The 21,569-nt window shown below is 44.6% G+C and overlaps 2 protein-coding genes across 2 annotated transcripts in view; one reads left to right on the top strand and one right to left on the bottom strand.

Moving 5' to 3' along the window:
* Positions 1-21,569, top strand: part of LOC137527820 (degenerin unc-8-like) — a 175,890-nt gene that overhangs the window by 65,650 nt on the left and 88,671 nt on the right. The window lies entirely within an intron of this gene.
* Positions 1-21,569, bottom strand: part of SAPCD2 (suppressor APC domain containing 2) — a 47,453-nt gene that overhangs the window by 18,879 nt on the left and 7,005 nt on the right. The window contains exon 2 of the mRNA XM_068248761.1: positions 6,793-6,926. Within this exon, the coding sequence (XP_068104862.1) occupies positions 6,793-6,926 (134 nt within the window). The remainder of the gene's footprint in view (positions 1-6,792; positions 6,927-21,569) is intronic.

Below are 21,569 nucleotides of genomic sequence, written 5' to 3'. Positions count from 1 at the left end.
ACGACCGTGAAGAAAAAGCAATCGCACTCGATTCCCTGCATCGATTGCGCTTCAAAACGGTACAATCCGGGTTGAGTGTGCAGGGGCAGCTGCAGTCTTTTCTCAGCAGAGAGAGAGCCCCAGCCTAAATGCTGGTTGGCCCTTTTGATATGCTAATGAGCCTGGGCCCAGAGAGTCCCTGGCTTCAAGCTGTGCTGATGGCCCATCCATCAGGTATAAGGTGACAAACACCATGACAGAACCAATTTAGAGTGAGGAAACTCAGACACTCCGACTCCTTTTCCCAGCAGGGAGCCGACATGTGGCTTGCTGCTGCCAACTTCAAAGAACCTTTGCCTGGGAATGACCTGGTATAAATCCCAGGGGTCTCTCATATTCCATAAACTGCTATATGTATCATATTTTCTGTGTTGCCAGGCTGGCAGACCCTCCAAACTAACAGAGCAGGTAGGGCCCTGCCTGGCGTTGGTTCTGAGAACATTTCAGAACCTTCTGAGGTAAAGACTGCCCGTTAGGCAGTTCAACAGTGCCCTAATGGTACCACAGGGGTCCCACCCCTCATGTTTGGTATCAGACTGCTGGGTACATCGAGGCAGACCTGAAAATATTAGTAAATCTGCCCTGACCTGTACGGTTCTGTGAGATAGAGCCCATATATGGTTAAGGCATGATTTCTGGTCTCCAGGACAAGGGCAGGACTCATCTCATGTTCTAAGGGGGTGTGTGGGCCCGCCCTCACTTCCTCCTACTGAATCAGGGGCATAAGAATGGGAGAGGAGCCAAACTCAGGGTCCTCCACACTGAACCATCTTGCACTCATCAGATGCCAGCTTGAGGATATGCTGGCATCCACCTGGTCTGAACTCTGAACTCTGGACTTTGAAACCAAGGACTTTATGATTCTTCCCACAATAAGGACATCTTTCCAGGAACTAAGTATTTTTCTCCCTTTTATTTTTCATACTGGCTATTACTGTTTTCATAATTGATGATTTTCATAATTGTCTGTATATATTAATTATTTATATTGCGTGAATAAACGACTTTCCCAAGTCATTCACTGTTTCGCTACCCTGCTTATCAGCACACACAGAACTGATCCCGGGTCTCTGAAGATACGCTACTGTTTGTTTGTTGTTGGCTAGACAGAATATCGTGTGTTTAACTGTTTTATTCGCAGGATTAGTCAGTCAGTTAGTGGGCCCCACGGTCCCATAGTAACCGCGGTGGTGGCAGTTTACTCTGAACCAGTAGGTGACGTTGTAATCACCCGTATCTCACAGGCGCCCTCCTGGTTTGTCCGCGGCCAATTCTTAACGGTTCCTGCGCATTGACGGCGACCAGAGTTCGCACGATCTGTGCGCTGGCATCGTTTAGAAGGCTAAGTGCGGTCAGCCACAAGGGCTCTTGTGACAGCAGGTAAAAGGTGTTCATTCATGTAATACACTGTAAATTCATATGAACTTATTTCTTCCACTAGGAGGCGCCACAGCACCTCTATTGAACAAGATTACAGGCAGTGAGAAATATAACAGTATAAATACAGCTGCTCTGTGAGGGCCTCAGAGGTTGTAATATTGGGAGCAACAACACCGTGAAGTCCAAAGAACACACCAGACAGGTCAGGGATCAAGTAATTGAGAAACTTAAAGCAGGCTTAGGCTACAAAAAGATTTCCAAAGCCTTGAACATCCCACGGAGCACTGTTCAAGCGATCATTCAGAAATGGAAGGAGTATGGCACAACTGTAAACCTACCAAGACAAGGCCGTCCACCTAAAACTCACAGGCCGAACAAGGAGAGCGCTGATCAGAAATGCAGTCAAGAAGCCCATGGTGACTCTGGACGAGCTGCAGAGATCTACAGCTCAGGTGGGGGAATCTGTCTATAGGACAACTATTAGTCATGCACTGTACAAAGTTGGCCTCTATGGAAGAGTGGCAAGAAGAAAGCCATTGTTAACAGAATAGCATAAGAAGTCCCGTTTGCAATTTGCCACAAGCCATGCGGGGACACAGCAACGATGTGGAAGAAGGTGCTCTGGTCAGATGAGACCAAAATTGAACTTTTTGGCCAAAATGCAAAACGCTATGTGTGGCGGAAAACTAGCACTGTACATCACTCTGAACACACCATCCCCACTGCCAAATATGGTGGTGGCAGCATCATGCTCTGGGGGTGCTTCTCTTCAGCAGGGAAAGGGAAGCTGGTCAGAGTTGATGGGAAGATGGATGGAGCCAAATACAGGGCAATCTTGGAAGAAAACCGCTTGGAGTCTGCAAAAGACTTGAGACTGGGGCGGAGGTTCACCTTCCAGCAGGACAATGACCCTAAACATATAGCCAGGGTAACAATGGAATGGTTTAAAACAAACCACATCCATGTGTTAGAATGGCCCAGTCAAAGTCCAGATCTAAATCCAATCGAGAATCTGTGACAAGATCTGAAAACTGCTGTTCACAAATGCTGTCCATCTAATCTGACTGAGCTGGAGCTGTTTTGCAAAGAAGAATGGGCAAGGATTTCAGTCTCTAGATGTGCAAAGCTAGTAGAGACATACCCTAAAAGACTGGCAGCTGTAATTGCAGCAAAAGGTGGTTCTACAAAGTATTGACTCCCCACTTAGCAGTTTTTTTTTTAAATGTTTGGAATCATGATTGATTTCCGTTCCACTTCTCATGTGTACTTCACTTTGTGTTGGTCTTTCATGTGGAATTCCAATAAATGTTTGTGGCAGTAATGTGACAAAATGGGGAAAACTTCAAGGGTGCCGAATACTTTTGCAAACCACTGTAAATAAAACCCTAAGAACCCCCTATGAGAAGATGGCCTAGTCAAAAAATCTGTAATGTCAGGTTTCTACTACTTGCTGTAAGTGACAGCAACATAGGAGAAAAGCAATTTATGGCAGAAACATTTATTTTTATAGGTTAACATGCATTTTAAATTGCAACAGAGGTCCTTTAAAAGGAAATAAATACGGCAGCCTCCACATTCTTCTCACTTCAGTTGTCCATTATTCCAACTAATTCCTCAGCTATTGTTCCTAAGAGCTTAATATTTTCACAAAGGACTACATTTACAATTGAAATAATGGTGGTGTACAATTCACAGAGCTGAACAGGCTGAGCTGCCCTTTTCCTCACAAAAAACTAAATTTTCCCGCCAACAGGAATGCAGGCAGAAGCAGAGGAATGGTTTCTGTTTTGCTGAAACCTTTTAAAAAAAAAAAAGGCAAAAGTAACACCATAAATAAGCCTATCACACAGATGCTAATGTGTGCCCTTCAATGTGGGAGGAGCCAAGACAATGACCTGACACCACTTCACGATCCCTCAGCTGACTGACATTTCCTGCTCTCCTCAGGAGCCATCAGGGCAGCTTATCTAATGAGCAGCAGAGCTGTTCGCATGCGAGGAGACCGCTGACAGGCCAGCAGGGCTCCGTGCTTCTGTGTGCGGCCGACACGTGGCTCCCTCTGGAGGTAGAACCTGGCAGAGGAGGAAATATTCACCAGGACAGATAATGAAGTGCTTTCCAGGTCACCTGCCCCGAGAGGCTTCACTGAGCGCTGGGTTAGGAACAGCTGTACAACTGCTTATCCTTGCAATTAGCCAATGCTTCACTTAAAGTGGATCCGAGATAAAAAAAAAATAAAAAAAAAAAAATTACTCATTGCATAATGGTGTTCCTTTCATATAGTTTATAGGGCATTCCTCAAGCCAAATACTTTTTTTTTGTTTGGTTTTGTTTTAATACTCTAATTTCCTATAAACTAAAGACTCGCCCACAGTTTTTCAGAGAGCTTTGGCACTCAGTCCCAGGTAGCAGGGGCTTATGGGATCTCAGTCTGGGCAGGAGGAGGAGGTGTTACTAGCCATTGATTTCAGAGGCAGAGGGGGAGGAGGAGGAGAGGGGACTGCATTTACACACAGGCAAGCTGATAGCATTTCCAGCCCTCAGGCCTGTGACAAAAACAGAACATGGCTGCCCTCGTATCACAGGAATAAATCAAACTTTTAAAGCTGTTTGCAGCTAGATTTGCTGTGTAAACGATAAGATATATAGACAAAGTTATTTGTCAGTTACTTTTTCCATCTCGGATCCACTTTAAAGGGTACCCCTATTTCCTGCAGAAAGTAAGCCTGAATCTGGGCAGCTCTACTGTCCATTCTCCGCAACTACCTCCAAATCCCCAATAGGTCAGGGTCCCCCTACATGAGCACCCCACACTACGGAGGTCATTCTGCGCAGCACATAGTTCCCAGCAACTCAGAGGGTGTCAGGTGTGGCTGGATGGGAGTGGTACACATGAAGGGGCGGGGCATGTTTGGCAGTACTTAAAGGGAACCGAATCTGAGAAGGATATTGATTTTTTTCCTTTTAAAATAAATACCAGTTGCCTGATTCTCCTGCTGATCCTGTGTCTCTAATACTTTTAGCCACAGCCCCTGAACAAGCATGCAGATCAGGTGCTCTGACTGAAGTCAGACTGGATTAGCTGCATGCTTGTTTCAGGTGTGTGATTCAGCCACTACTGCAGCCACAGAGATCAGCAGGACTGCCAAGCAACTGGTATGGTTTAAAAGTAAAAATCCATATCCCTCTCAGTTAAGGTTCCCTTAAAGGAGCGCTATTTCCCCAAAGCTCCTGAAATTAGGGATGAGCTACCATGGCAAAGCAGGGTTTGTTATGTCTTATTTTATTTACATATGTGAACAGGTATAAGTGTTTATAAACAAAAGGAGAAAAAAACAAAACAAAAAAACAGTAAACCGGAACTTACTTGAATTCATCACATACTTTAAATTGTTAAGAAGTACCTAAGGTGAAATTACTATGGTAATGAGGAAATTGGGTGGAGGGGGGGGGGGGGTGCTGGAGTTCCTGTCTATACACTCTGCACTACAGCCAGCGGTACTGCAGTGTATAGACGGGAACTTCAGTGCCACCATGAGCAGATGAGTCTGCACCCACTGCCTTTATTCCTCCCAGCTAAGCTCTATAATAGTGCTGGGAGGAGAGGACATCCGAGGGGGGGGGGGGGGGGGGGGATGAGGGGAAGGCAGATGCCGAAGCCTGTGGGACCCAAAATGGCCCCTGCAATGGACAGAATTCTGCCCATTTCACTATATAAAAATACGTTGCAATCAAAAACGTGGACAGTGCAATACATCTGTTATGCAAGTAGAGCAAGTAAGCATCTACTCAAATGTGTTTTTCCCTGGCATAGTATGGCTAATAGTTGCACTTTAAAGCAGTGCAATTTTTTTCCCACAAGCTTTTAAAGAGACACTGAAGCGAAAAAAAAATTATGATATTATGATTTGTATGTGTAGTACAGATAAGAAAAAAAACATTAAGATCAGATACAACAGTCTAATTTTTTCCAGTACAGGAAGAGTTAAGAAACTCTAGTTGTTATCTCTATGCAAAAAAGCCATTAAGCTCTACGGCTTTCAAAGTCGTGGAGAGGGCTGTCTTCTGACTTTTATTATCTCAAGTGTTAGTGAACAATTTTCTTTATCTCTGCCAGAGGAGAGGTCATTAGTTCACAGACTGCTCTGAAAGAATCATTTTGAATGCTGACTGTTGTGTAATCTGCACATATTATAGAATGATGCAATGTTAGAAAAAACACTATATACCTGAAAATATGAGAATATTTTCTTTGCTGCTAATCTTCTAGTAATTATTCATAGTACACAACCAATTATATCATATTTTTTTTTCGCTTCAGTGTTAAACTCTGCAATTCTCTCTCTGTCCACCAGGTTGCACTCTACCCCAACAGCGAGACTGCCGTCTGTCTCATGAAGACAATCTATTTTTCCCAGAAAACTATTATCTACTCAATTCACTAAGCAGTTTAGACTAGTCTGGTGATGGTGGTTTTTCAGTCTGGTGATGGTGGTTTTTCAGTCTGGGGATGGTGGTTTTTCAGTCTGGTGATGGTGGTTTTTCAGTCTGGTGATGGTGGTTTTTCAGTCTGGTGATGGTGGTTTTTCAGTCTGGTGATGGTGGTTTTTCAGTCTGGTGATGGTGGTTTTTCAGTCTGGTGATGGTGGTTTTTCAGTCTGGTGATGGTTTGGTAAGTTGCAGCAAAGGGGAATTCATTATTACCAAATGTTTTAGACCTGGTCTAAAACAGTTGGTAATTAGATGGGGGAAAGCAGGGGAAATGATCAAAAGATGCAATTCACAAAGAAGCAGCTATGACTGACATCCTTCTCCTCTGCATACAATTAAACTCCTGCATAATTAATTCAAAAGGTTTAATCCTCACCTAAAATACCTCACAGAATTACTTTACCTACAGAAATCAGCTGGACTAATCTCAGTCAGAAAAAGTAAACTCCTTGTTTACCTTTGTGAATTGTGTAATTACTGAATGTTAGAACAGGTCTAAAGCCCCATCTACACGATACGATTCTTTGTGCAATTCTATTTACGATCCGATTAAATCCGACATGTCCGATTCAATTAGATTTGCCATTACAAAACCATAGCAAATCGAATTGAATTCCGATCGGATATGTCGTATTTAATCGGATTGTAAATAGAATCGCACAAAGAATCGTATTGTGTAGATGGGGCTGAAAACATTACACCAAACCATCAGTAGACAAAAAAAAAAAAAAAAAAACCCACCTCATCTGTAGACTAATCTAAACTGCTTAGTCAATTGAGGCCTATGTGTTTACAGCACTGACATTTTCCGATTGCTTTACAGACTCTACATGACTTGCTGTCTCGGTTTAATATCCTGCTGAACTGATGTGTCCCACTTACCACACCATAGTCCACGCCATTAGTAATGGTGTGCCGTCTGTGCTCCCCGCGGGTACGCTGGTGGCGGCACTGGTCTACCAGTCCCTGGCCGCTGCTCTCGCTGTGAGATCTACACATGGGCTTCCCCTCATCTCCTGCCAGGGAAAGAAAGACAAATATCCATCAAACCCAGAAGCAGCTTCCTAAACACAACACTATATAAGGTATTAAAATGAGTCTCACTGTCCAATAATGCAGCAGTCTCACATTTCGGATTCATAAACACCGGCCTGATACTCATTGTTTACATGAAGACAAAACTCATCATTAGTTGTATTCGGTCTTCAGCTGAAGAGGCTGTCAGGCTCTGCACAGGAATTATAAGCAGCACTAACTGGGGAGGGGCAGTGAGGGGAGGATATCAGATGCAGCACCCATACCATTCCCTGACCAGATGTGGCCTGTGGAAACCTGCAACCGGAACTACTGTATTTTTCACAGTATAAGACGCTCCTGACCATAAGACACACCTAGGTTTAGAGGACAAAAACCAGGAGAAAATAAAATACTAAACCTGGTGTATCCATGGTGAAGGGGCACCTTGTGGATTGTGCCCTTCTTGTACCTCAGGCCCCATTGTACCTCACGTCTCCCCGTGTCCTCTGCCTCCCTTACCCCTTGGGTTCGAATCTCGGCTCTGCCTGTTCAGTAAGCCTGCACATATTCAGTAAGAGACCTTAGGCAAGTCTCTCTAACACTGCTACTGCCTATAGAGCGCGTCCTAGTGGCTGCAGCTCTGGCGCTTTGAGTCCGCCAGGAGAAAAGCGTGATATAAATGTTCTGTGTTTATGTTTGCCGCTGTCCTCTGTGTCGTTCTCTATGACCCTTTGTGTCCCCCTCTGCATGGGCACAGTACAGGGAGTCCACGTCATTGCGGCGGGTTGGAGGTTTGTATTGGCAGCCGTTCCACAAGTCAGGAGCTCCCTGCATTCCATAGACCAGTGGTTCCCAACCCATGTGCCGCGACAGGCAGCTTCGGGTATGTGTCGCAGTGCTCTCGGAGGAAAGCAGCGCAGTGGAGGAAGAACTGTGGGCAGCGGCGGAGAAGGGGGCCATCTCCCCCCCTTCTCTCACCTTAGGGTGCTCTCCCTCCCTCGCTCTCTCCTCCGGAGCTAACTGCGGTCAGGCGTATGCGGCGGGCGGGACTTACCTTCCGTGTCGCTCTAAGCGCCGGAAGCTCTGGTGCCGCAGCTCTGGATCAGACCAGAGTAGTGGCAAATCATCCCGCGACGAGACCAGATGGAGAACACGGAAGGTAAGTTCCGCCCCTCTGCCAGCCACCGCACTTCGTTCCGGAGGAGAGAGCGAGGGAGGGAGAGCACACCGAGGTGCCGCTCTCCATCCCTCGCTCTCTCCTCCTGGGGGGGGGGGGCACCTGGCTACATATACTGGGCACATATACCCCTTGCTACATATACTGGGCACATATACACCTGACTACACATAGCCCTGGCTACATATACTGGGCACATATACCCCTGGCGACATATACCCCTGGCGACATATACCCCTGGCTACATACAGTGGAGGAAATAATTATTTGACCCCTCACTGATTTTGTAAGTTTGTCCAATGACAAAGAAAGGAAAAGTCTCAGAACAGTATCATTTCAATGGTAGGTTTATTTTAACAGTGGCAGATAGCACATCAAAAGGAAAATCGAAAAAATAACCTTAAATAAAAGATAGCAACTGATTTGCATTTCATTGAGTGAAATAAGTTTTTGAACCCTCTAACAATAAAAGACTTAATACTTAGTGGAAAAACCCTTGTTTGCAAGCACAGAGGTCAAACGTTTCTTGTAATTGATGACCAAGTTTGCACACATTTTAGAAGGAATGTTGGTCCACTCCTCTTTGCAGATCATCTCTAAATCCCTAAGGTTTCGAGGCTGTCTCTGTGCAACTCTGAGCTTGAGCTCCCTCCATAGGTTTTCTATTGGATTAAGGTCCGGAGACTGACTAGGCCACTCCATGACCTTAATGTGCTTCTTCTTGAGCCACTCCTTTGTTGCCTTTGCTGTATGTTTTGGGTCATTGTCGTGCTGGAACACCCATCCACGACCCATTTTCAGTTTCCTGGCAGAGGGAAGGAGGTTGTCATTCAGGATTTCATGATACATGGCTCCGTCCATTTTCCCGTTAATGCGATTAAGTTGTCCTGTGCCCTTAGCAGAAAAAACACCCCCAAAGCAAAATGTTTCCACCCCCATGCTTGACGGTGGGGACGGTGTTTTGGTGGTCATAGGCAGCATTTTTCTTCCTCCAAACACAGTGAGTTGAGTTAATGCCAAAGAGCTCTATTTTGGTCTCATCAGACCACAGCACCTTCTCCCAGTCACTCACAGAATCATTCAGGTGTTCATTGGCAAACTTCATTGGCCTGCACATGTGCCTTCTTGAGCAGGGGGACCTTGCGAGCCCTGCAGGATTTTAATCCATTGCGGTGTAATGTGTTTCCAATGGTTTTCTTGGTGACTGTGGTCCTTGCTAATTTGAGGTCATTCACTAACTCCTCCCGTGTAGTTCTAGGATGCTTTTTCACCTTTCTCAGAACCATTGACACCCCACGAGGTGAGATCTTGCGTGGAGCCCCAGAGCGAGGTCGATTGATGGTCATTTTTTGCTCCTTCCATTTTCGAACAATCGCACCAACAGTTGTCACCTTCTCTCCCAGCTTCTTGCTAATGGTTTTGTAGCCCATTCCGGCCTTGTGCAGGTCTACAATTTTGTCTCTGACATCCTTGGACAGCTCTTTGGTCTTTCCCATGTTGGAGAGTTTGGAGTCTGCTTGATTGATTGATTCTGTGGAAAGGTGTCTTTTATACAGGTGACTAGTTAAGACAGGTGTCCTTAATGAGGGTGACTAATTGAGTAGAAGTGTCTAACCACTCTGTGGAAGCCAGAACTCTTAATGGTTGGTAGGGGTTCAAAAACTTATTTCACTCAATGAAATGCAAATCAGTTGCTATCTTTTATTTAAGGTTATTTTTTCGATTTTCCTTTTGATGTGCTATCTGCCACTGTTAAAATAAACCTACCATTGAAATGATACTGTTCTGAGACTTTTCATTTCTTTGTCATTGGACAAACTTACAAAATCAGTGAGGGGTCAAATAATTATTTCCTCCACTGTATACCCCTGGCTACATATACCCCTGGCTACATATACCCCTGGCTACATACACTGGGCACATATGCCCCTGGCTACATACACTGGGCACATATGCCCCTGGCTACATACACTGGGCACATATGCCCCTGGCTACATACACTGGGCACATATGCCCCTGGCTACATATACTGGGCATATATACACCTGGCTACATATACTGGGCACATATGCCCCTGGCTACATATACTGGGCACATATGCCCCTGGCTACATATACTGGGCACATATGCCCCTGGCTACATATACTGGGCACATATGCCCCTGGCTACATATACTGGGCACATATGCCCCTGGCTACATATGCCCCTGGCTACATATACTGGGCACATATGCCCCTGGCTACATATACTGGGCACATATGCCCCTGGCTACATATACTGGGCACATATGCCCCTGGCTACATATACTGGGCACATATGCCCCTGGCTACATATACACCTGGCTACATATACTGGGCACATATGCCCCTGGCTACATATACTGGGGACAACTAGCTGTTTGTCATTATGTGCATTTAGTAGTGAAAAGCTGTCTCTTAAGGGCACTTAGTGGTGAAAAGCTGTCTCTTAAGGGCACTTAGTGGTGAAAAGCTGTCTCTTAAGGGCACTTAGTGGTGAAAAGCTGTCTCTTATGTGCATTTAGTGGTGAAAAGCTGTCTCTTATGTGCATTTAGTGGTGAAAAGCTGTCTCTTATGTGCATTTAGTGGTGAAAAGCTGTCTCTTATGTGCATTTAGTGGTGAAAAGCTGTCTCTTATGTGCATTTAGTGGTGAAAAGCTGTCTCTTATGTGCATTTAGTGGTGAAAAGCTGTCTCTTATGTGCATTTAGTGGTGAAAAGCTGTCTCTTATGTGCATTTAGTGGTGAAAAGCTGTCTCTTATGTGCATTTAGTGGTGAAAAGCTGTCTCTTATGTGCATTTAGTGGTGAAAAGCTGTCTCTTATGTGCATTTAGTGGCGAAAAGCTGTCTCTTATGTGCATTTAGTGGTGAAAAGCTGTCTCTTATGTGCATTTAGTGGTGAAAAGCTGTCTCTTATGTGCATTTAGTGGTGAAAAGCTGTCTCTTATGTGCATTTAGTGGTGAAAAGCTGTCTCTTATGTGCATTTAGTGGTGAAAAGCTGTCTCTTATGTGCATTTAGTGGTGAAAAGCTGTCTCTTATGTGCATTTAGTGGTGAAAAGCTGTCTCTTATGTGCATTTAGTGGTGAAAAGCTGTCTCTTATGTGCATTTAGTGGTGAAAAGCTGTCTCTTATGTGCATTTAGTGGTGAAAAGCTGTCTCTTATGTGCATTTAGTGGGGAAACGCTGTCTCTCATTACATGCATTTAGTGGGGAAACGCTGTCTATCATTAAATGCATTTAGTCTATGTGTCACGGAGATCTGAACGTTTGGTTTGATGTGTCACGGCTCCAAAAAGGTTGGGAACCACTGCCATAGACACTGACTATAAGACACAGGCCTCAATTCACTAAGCTTTAACACTGTATCAAACGTTTGATAATTTACCTCATGAGTAAAATCTAACTTTGAATTCACTAAGGTGTTATAGATTTATCAAATGTTTTATTGATAAAACATTCAATAAATCTATAACACCTTAGTGAATTCAAAGTTAGATTTTACTCATGAGGTAAATTATCAAACGTTTGATAACGCTTAGTGAATTGAGGCCACTGTGACTTTTGAGGGAGAGTGAGTATTAGGGTACAGGCACATTATAAGCGCTTTTCAGAGTGCTTTGTGAAGGATTAGCGCTTTCTGAGCCAAAAAGAAAATCGTTCCTACTCACTTTCATATAAAAAAAAAAAAAAAAAAAAAAAAAAAAAGCTGCAAGTTCACGCACGCAATTTTTACTGCGATTTTAATGAAGGTAAATAGGAGCGATTTTTTAAACACGCTCAAAAAGCTCTAATCAAATCACAAAGCACTCAGAAAAGCACTTATAGTGTTGGCTGAGCCCTTATAGTGGAAAAAAAAAATGTATTTTTTTTCCAGGAAAAGGCCAGGATTCGTGGCTAGTGGAAGTAGAAGACAAATAACCTTTATATCGCGCTTTTCTCCAGGTGGACACAGAGCTTGAGCTGCATCCACTAGGGCACACTCAGTAGCAGTGTTAGGGAGTCTTGCCCAGGGACTCCTTACAAGTATGTTGCACTACTGAATAAGGAAGGTGCCTACATGAACTTGTTTTATTACCCCCATTGTAAGTGCTCTTATCTATTAAATAAATTTTATGCCAGCGGCCTTGCTCTATGCCGGTCCGCAGGCTGGAAGTGAGTGCCACGCTGACACATATGGACTTAATTATTTTATAATTTGCACCTGGACCCCCCTGGAGCGCTCAGCCTCTCAGTATCATTCTTCATTTCCTCCAGAGAAGCTAGATTATGAGAAAGTCCCACCAATAACCTGCGGGATCCTGGAGACATGTTTACTGAGCAAACAATGAGATTCCTGCGTCTCCCAAGTCACTCCGTGTATCTGGACTGGTGAGGATTGTGTAACAAACAGGTTATGAGAGATGTGCGAGTTCTTTCTGCATACCTCAAGAGCCTGAAACCCGATACAGACCTCCGTGTCTGCCAACCAAAATCAAACAATAAGCGACCGTCGCCAGGGCCGGTTCTTGACTTTTTGCTGCATGAGGCAAACTTGTGAGGATGCGCCCACCTTCCCGATTTGGAATGATCACGCAGCACCCGACAAATTTACACTGTTTCATTTAATGATCTCACATGACATGCTGCAGCTCAACACATTAGCACACTGGTTGGCTGTGAGTCTGTGACAAACAAACTCCTCAGCCCCTCCATTCCTCCTCAGGCAGGGCAGCAGGGCCACCTCCTCCAGTCTGCTGTGCAAGTCAAATGAAACACTGCAGCTCTCCTGCCTCCCCCTCCTCACTCACTGTCAGACTCCTCACACAGCACACCAAGCTGCTTTTCCCTAATGATGACCTCTTCACCTCACTCTCCTCTCACTTCTTCTACTCTGACTGCATGCTGTTAGTGTAAACACATTACAATCATGCTGCCCCTGTAATCTCTGCCGCATGATGAAAATGTTTCACCTTGCTTCATGAGAGAACCAGCCCTGACCGTCGCACACTGCTTCAGCCAAACTGCGGCTACTGTCCTATGGAGAGGGGGTGAGGGGCACAAGAGGCTTCTGGTGGGAACAAAAACACTGCCAAAATCAATGGTGTAACTACAATTCATGGGTACCCCCCATTGTTCAAAGCCTTTGCCTCACCTCCCCTTGCTAACCCTCACAGTCTGGGATAGGGCTGCACGATTTTAGGGGGGAAAAAAAAAAAAAAAAAAAAAAAAAAAAAAAAAAAAATCGAAATTGCGATTTTTCTCTCAGAAATTGCAATGTCGATTTTTCTCCGATTTTTTTTTCCAATGCTGGCCCCGCTGTGCGCGGATTGGCCAGAAGCAGTGAATATGTATGCGAGTTAATGAGCGGGGAAGGGGGGGCGGATCCACTCCAGCAAGCGGCCGGGCACATCATACAGCATTACCCATCACTGGCTAGCGATTAAATGACGGCAGCGGTAGGCGGAGCTGTATGCTCTGTACAGCTCCGCCTACCACTGCCGTCATTCCATCGCTAGCCAGTGATAGGTAATGCTGTATGATGTGCCCGGCCGCTCGCTCTAGTGGATCCGCCCCCCGCTCATTAACACTCATACATATTCACTGCTTCTGGCCAATCCGCACACAGCGGGGCCAGAAGCAAAGTATTAAAACAGCAGACCGAAAAAAACCGATGGTACTGACAATCAGCAGATCGTCTTGCCACGAACCGCGGTTTCGGTTTTAAACCGAAAAACCGTGCAGCCCTAGTCTGGGAGTCCATCTTGCAAGGGTCATAAAACAAGTGTGCCCATCAGGATCACACCCATAAGAAGAAGTGTTGCCACAAAGCACTTGCAGTATAGTCCCTTGTATAGGAGGAAGGGAAGGTTAAAGGAGTTTTTAAAAAGGTTTCACTTACCTGGAGCTTCTACCGGCCCCCGGCAGACGTCCTGTCCACCTGTCAGTGGAGTACATGTGCCTGCAGACACATTTACTCCACTGACAGGGTAACGATACCAGGTTCACAACAGGAGTACAGAGTACAAGGCACATTTTCCTGTGGTTCCACCAATCTGGTATATCTAATCATGTGTGCTAAATGCCCCAATGTTCTGTATGTGGGAGAAACTGGACAAACTCTGCGCAAACATATGAATGGACACAGGCACACTATTAACAATCCAGAATCTGGACTCCCAGTTGTTACACACTTTCGGTCCAACGGACACAGCATGGATGATCTTCGTGTCACTGCCCTGAAGGGCGGCTTCAAAACGTCAAATGATCGGTTAATAGCAGAAACAAAATTTATAAATTGGTTCAAAGCTGTGGACAAGGGCTTGAATAAGGACAAAACCTTTTTATATTGGGATGAGGCTGATGATATTTGAAACTTTCTCAGCCTATATAGCTGAACTTGAATTTACGATACCACTGGGTCAATCCTAATCCCAGGTCTGTGAGCATGGAGTAAACAAGGATCCTTATCTCAGCTAACGACCTCTAACCCCATTTAGATGGTCTGTTTAAAATTAGGGTATTTTAATGACATGTATTTATGCTTGAAAAAAAATCTGGTTTTCCCTTTTGATGTTGCATGTATTAAGCTGTCTGTACCACCAGCCTGCAAACTAACAGGATGTAAGCCCGATAAAGGCTGCAAGGCCGAAAGCTTGCTTATTTTTATTCATTTTTAGTTATCTAATAAATGGTATCATCCTGATTTAAAACTTCTTGCTTTTACTGATGGCTAACACGGTACAACACTCTACTGCTACTACCATGTAATAAATGTCAGAATTTAAATCAGGGATTTAAAAATTGTACAATGGGCAAACACTGACTAAATCATTTATACATAATTATTGTAAAAATGAAGCACTTTTTTTATTACATTATTTTCACTGGAGTTGCTCTTTAAATCTGTTATTGCAATCACCAGTTCTGTATTTTGTACCTCTGACCATATTTGATGAATATCATTGTCTGTATCATTATGTATCCTTTGTTTTCTTACATTGTACAGCACCACGGAATATTTTGGTGCATAATAATAACAATAACAATAATAATAACAGTATAGGCTTTCCAGCAGCGATTTAAAGAGTAACTGTCAGGCTGCAGAAGCTAATTTAAACCTCTATTCTCCTGTGTTAAACAGTTTAGAAGGAAGCCAAAAAGACATTACTAAAGATAAAGATCTCTCTTACATTTAATGTGTGCTTATCACCAAAGCTAAGCTCCTAAGGAGGACGCAAGCCGCATTCCATACTGCAAAGCATTCTGGGGCCCTCCCCTCGGCTGCTAAGGAGAAGACGGGATCAAGTTTCAGCAGCTTCTAACGCAGTCCAGCCACAGCACAGATAAATCTCCGGGAAGATTACTCTGCAGGAGTCCGCTATTGTTCCTAGCCACATGGCTCATTAATATTCACTGCACACTGTGTTATTCTGTACTAGCTCCTCTGTGATCAGAAGCAGGCAGGACATGACGACACATTTGGCTTCACAAACATGGAACCTGCCATGGGCTGTCAGGAGCATCATTCTCTGCATATACTATATAAAAATTCTGTGAAATCCAAACGTGGACAGTGAAATGCATATGTAATGTAAGTACAGCCAATCTTTAGCTACTGATATATGTGTTTATTTTCTCTGAGACCTTATACCTAACAGCTCCTCTTTAATAAAATGACCAAGATTACATACATTGGACAATCATCCCTCAAGGCTGTATATACAGAATGGCTAGTAGAATAGGTTGCACACGCAGCCCAGCCCTGCAGTTCCTGGGAAAGTCAACTGAACTTTGCACAGTAACAGCTGTCATTCGCTGGAGTGGGCGGGGTCTGACTAGTTCCTACCTGACTAGTCGGTGTTTACTCTGCGATGAGATCAGCCTCTGTCACTCTTCCAAGCAGAGGCCAAAAGGACAAGAAAGAGGTGTAAGGAATAGCAGCACAGGCGCCACAATGTAACCTCCTGCCTGGAAGCTGCTGTTCCTGCCCGTGAGCTCACCACACACTGGGTTGCATTGCGGTTTTCGTAAAGGTTGCTGATCAGAGAGAGATCTCTTGGCTGCCCATATACCACAGGCCGACTGCTAATCAACTTCAGCATGACATTTCTCGGGAACCGGCCTTATGAGGTCACACCCCCATCGCCTCTGGCTGCTGTCTCCCTAATGTTGGATGCACCCCCCCCCCTCCCCCACCCCTGTGCATAATACTGCACCTGTCTGCTGTCCCTCAAGTGTCCACACTCTTCGTCCTCATTGGCGCCCCACGTGTTTGCCAGTGTATTGCACATGTAACATCACACATGCAATGCGCCAGCGACCACGTGGGGTGGGCAGAAGATGAGTGCAGACAACGGTGGATGAAACTGACTCAGACTCCAGATACCCAAAATGGCTCAGATTCCTTGACTCCAAATCCTTAGTCTAATACTTACCAGGGCTGTGGATTTGGTACAAAAATCATCAGATTCCTCAGTTTATGAAGCCACCGACTCCATGTACCCAAAATTGCTATGACTGACTCCAACTCAGATTCCACAGCCCTGCCGATCGAGCACGTCTACCCAAGAATTTCCAGCGTGTCCAATCAATACATGCGCCCAATTTCAGCTTGAAATTGGTCAGATCGTCGATCGGCAGCACAAACTTTCATACAATTCAATATCGAATCGGATGGTTAATTGGCCATCAAATCGAGATGTATGGCCACCTTACTGAAAAAAGCGGTATATGGAGGCTGTTGTATTTATTTCCTGTTAAACAATACCAGTTCCCTGGCAGTGAGCCTGAAAGATAAATCGAATTTAAACCGAAATCGTGATCACCAAGATCACAATTTTGGAATCGTGAAAGCTGCAATTATCGTGATCACATCATTTCCACATCGGGGAAGTTTGAAGAAGCTGCTTCAAACTTCCCCCAAAGTCCCGGCGCGTGCGGCCCGCAGCGTTGGACATACCTGCTGCACAATTCTAAACGCTGTCCGTCCTCTATAGCCGTCTGCCGGCTCTTGTGCTTGGCAAAATTCTGGGTTCCTGTATGTCACATGACATACAGGAAGTATTCCGTGTATTAGAGCCTGCAGGAGACAAAGTGGATAGACGGGCATCGCTGGACTCGTGCTGGAAGCCATGTCCAGAACTGATGCAGTTTGGGGACAGAGGAGACACAGAGTGGGCACAGAGGCAGACACAGGAGGCACAGAGAGAGAAACAGAGCAGGCACAAAGACACAAAGGGGGCAAGAGAGAGACAGGGGGACAGAGGGAGGTCAAACAGGCAAAGAGGGGGAACAAAGCTTGATTTGAAGGAAATCGTGAATCGAAATCGCAATTTCGGGCAGAAATCGCTCAATTTCAATTTTTTCCTAAAATCGTTCAGGCCTACCTGGCAGCCCTGCTGATCTATTTGGTTGCGGTAGTGTCTGAATCACACCAAAAACAAGCATACAGCTAATCTGGTCAGATCTGACAATAATGTCAGAAACCCCTGATCTGCTGCATGCTTGTTCAGGGTCTATGGATTAAAGTATTAGAGGCAGAGGATCAGCAGGACAGCCAGGCAACTGGTATTGCTTTAAAAAGGAAATATGGCAGCCTCCAACTTACAAACAAAATTAACTTACAAACAACTTCGTAAAATGGAAGCAGTTTGTAAGTAGGGGGGACTGCCTCTAAAATGACTGCAACACATCAGTAAAGTCGATAAACTTATCCTATTAGAACACTTGACATAATGCTAGTAAATGGAATGCAGGGATCAGCTGCACTCCCATCTACACATGTGGAGACCTGCAGCTGAACTGTTTCCTCTTACATCCATCCATCTCCCTATTAAATGAAATCACGTTTCACCCACTCCCCCTTAAATTCCAGGCACACCCAGCCTGTCTAATGTGACTTAGCCGGGGCCAGCCGCTCGCCAGAATACAGTGCCAGTGAGGCCCCCTTGCTCACTTCAAGGCCGCACTCATCATCGTAGGCAGATCATGTACAGCTAGCTACAGACACACAGATGGTGGAACATGCAGGTACGATTGGGTGCCCCCTCCACCAACAGCATACCCATATGTCATCTTCTCTTCAACACAGCTGATCTTAGCTTGGCCGAGTGCTCCTACTGGTCAATGGAGAAGGGAAGAGGTTTAGTATAAATTAAAACTGTTTGCCTGTAGCTGTGCACCAATCCATACAAATAAGAGACCCCTGCAGAATGCTGGCTTCCTGTTAAAGAACTACAAGTCTGTAGCAGTCCGTGCCAGCATAGTGACTGACCACTGATCCTGCCCATCTTATCTGCATAAAATAAACTGAATATGAATGAGGTGGGAGGTGACCTGTGCAGCTAAAGAAACAAACGTGAACTAGTCTGAGACCCCTGATAGTTGCTGGCTTCCTGTTCAGAAAGAGATCCATTATAATCCTACTTCCTGTGAACTACAAGTCATTTGCCAGCATGGTGACTGACCACATTCCAGCTCATCTCTGCTGCATAAAAACTGAATATGAATGAGGTGGGCGGTGACCTATTTAGCTAAACAAACATGCAGCCAGTCTCTGAGACCCCCGGTATTTTCTGGCTTCCTGTTCAGAAAGAGATCCATTATAAGCCTAACCTGTGAACTAGTGTACAAGTCTGCAGAAGTCACATGCCAGCATGGTGACTACATTGGCGGCACATCGAAAAACGATGGGCTACCAATTGGATGGTTAGTGGAAGCTCAAATGGAGGATCTAGGAGAACATTGTTAGCCACACGAGTTTTGAATGGAACGACCATTAATCCTCGATACATGCCTTTCAACTGACTTTACAATTATCGTCAGGATGGATCTACGAGGACAAATACTCTTTAAAGTGGACCTGAACTCTTGCACAGGGCAGTAGGAAAATAGAGAAAGCCACCCTGTACAAATTGAGAGCGTTTAGCCTGTCTAATTCCCTCTCGTCTGTGACTAATCACAACTGTAAATTTGATCTCTCAGCTGTGCCAACGCAGGAAGCATGGCAGAGCAGCTAATTAGTAAACACAGGATGTTAACCATATGTCTGAAAGCAGGAAGTAGACAGTGCAGATTTATATCAGCTGCAACAAGGAAATGTTTTTTTTTCCTTTAAAGGTTATTATGCTGTTGCTTATTTAGAGCAGAGAGGAAGTTCTGGGTTCAGGTCAGCTTCAAGGGGCGTGCGTGCGTCAATTGATCCTTACTGTCCAAGGAAAATGAAAAAGTGTTCAAAACCACTTTAATGAAATATCATTTGTTCACTGAAATGAAAGGAGCTGCAATGGTGAGGCAATACTGTGAGGGGCCTACAATCACCTACTACTCTATAGTAAGACAGGTTCTGAGCCTGAGGTAATGAGGTGGAAATGGAATCCATACATATCTATACAGCCAGTGTCACTTGACACTTTGATAAATGAGGCCCACAGTTATCAGCTACAGTATATACCATAATTATTCCATGTGAGAGGTCTGGCACAAGCTGGCCGGGCACAGGAGTCTTTATCTGACCACCATCTGTTCTGCATGCCAGGAATGGCGTGTGATTGGCAGCAGTATATACACATTATCCTCTACAAAACAGCATGTGGGGAGGGAGGCCGCCAATGTCAGTCAGGAGCTCAATTAATGTATCCAAACAAACACACAAAGGAGTAAAAGCAATACTAAAAACAATAAAACAGGCAACAAGCTCATAAATGGAACAAAGTAACAAAGTGAGCCTTTATCTTTAGGCCTCATACATCTTTAACAATTTATTTTAAAACCCGTGTTTAGGCATTTAATAGATTGAAACTCAATATGCAGTAAGAAATTACACGTTGCACCAACTTTTAGCCACAAAGCAATTTCCTGTCCACAGGGCTGTGGAGTCGGAGTAATTTTGGGTACCTGGAGTCAGAGTTGGAGGTGTCATAAAGTGAGGAGTCAGATGATTTTTGTACCAATCCCACAGCCCTGGTAAGTATTCGACTGAGGAGTCGGAGCCATTTTGGGTAGCTGGAGTCAGAGTTGGAGTCAGGAATGTCATAAACTGAGGAGTCAGAGTTTTTGTCGGATGATTTTTCTACCGACTCCACAGCCCTGCCTGTCCACAACACTGACTGGTTCCAAACCATGTTAGAATGCATCTCTCAGCTGTGTCAGCTCAGGAATCTCAGTAGAGCAGCCAATTTGTAAACACAGGATGTTAACCCTATGTCTGGTTCCATGAAAGCTGGAAGTAGACACTGCAGATTTATTGCAAAATTTGTATCAGCTGTAACAAAAATGTTTTCTTTAAATGGTTATTATGCTGTTGCTAATCTTTTAGAGCAGAGAGGAAGCTCTGAGTTCAGGTCTGCTTTAAGCGGGCTGGCCCTTTAAGACGAGCATGCCTGTTCTTGAACAGAGTGCTTTCCAGACACAAAGGGATAATTAGGGCTAAGCTAGGGAATTGACATGGTGTAAATCTCTTTCAGGGATCACAGGCTTGTGCATGTGACTACAGGACACAAATACCAGCAGATATGTCAGGAGAGCAGGCCTAGGCCAGGCTATACATAACCAGGCGGTGTCTTACTACCACACTGAGCCTTGCACAGACTGGCCAATATTCACCGCCAATCCAAACTGTCCAAGGATCGGAAATAAATCCTACTGCAAACCGTTAAACAAAATCAAACAACTGATCAGTTAATAATTGGCCATTCTAGGAAATAGTTTTAAAAAAAGCAGACCTGAACTCAGAACTTCTTCTCTGCTGTAAAAGATAAGCAATGGCATAGTAACCTTTAAAGAAAAAAAAACATTTCTTTGTTACAGCTGATACAAATCCTGCAATAAATCTGCAGTGTGTCTACTTCCTGCTTTCATGGAAGCAGACATAGGGTTAACATCCTGTGTTTACAAATCAGCTGCTCGGCCGAGGTTCACACAGCTGAGAGATCAAGTTACAGCTGTGATTAGTTTTCCTTCAGTCCTGTTCAGGTCTACTTTAACAGTGCAATCTTTAGCAATCATATTTTCAATAAGATCATACAGATCAAATGAAAAGACTGTATATACAGCACGCCGATCGACCATTTCCTTAAAGTGAACCAGAGACAAAGCACCCTCATGTATTTACCATATATATCAGTGGGAACATTAGACATAACACCTACCCTGCTCTCTATTTCATCCTTCACTGCTCAGCCTGCTTCTTATCAGCCCTGATAAAATCCCCCACTGAGCATTGTCTGGCTTTGCTCAGGAAGCATTATAGCTGAGTCTGTCTTCTCTGATGTCTTTTCAAGCCTAAGCCTGCCCCTTCTGGCTCTGCTATGACGACTCAGCTATAATGATCCCTGAGCAAAGCCAGACTGAATGCTCAGTCGGGGATTTTATCAGGGCTGATAACAAGCAGGCTGAGCAGTGCAGAATGAAACAGAGCAGGGTAGGTGTGTTCTCTAATGTTGCCACTGATCTATATGGTAAAATAC

This window comes from Hyperolius riggenbachi, chromosome 8, assembly GCF_040937935.1.
Source record: "Hyperolius riggenbachi isolate aHypRig1 chromosome 8, aHypRig1.pri, whole genome shotgun sequence".
In the NCBI taxonomy this organism is placed as follows: domain Eukaryota; kingdom Metazoa; phylum Chordata; class Amphibia; order Anura; family Hyperoliidae; genus Hyperolius; species Hyperolius riggenbachi.
Note: the sequence above shows the minus strand (reverse complement) of the source record. Positions and strands in the feature narration are given on the sequence as shown.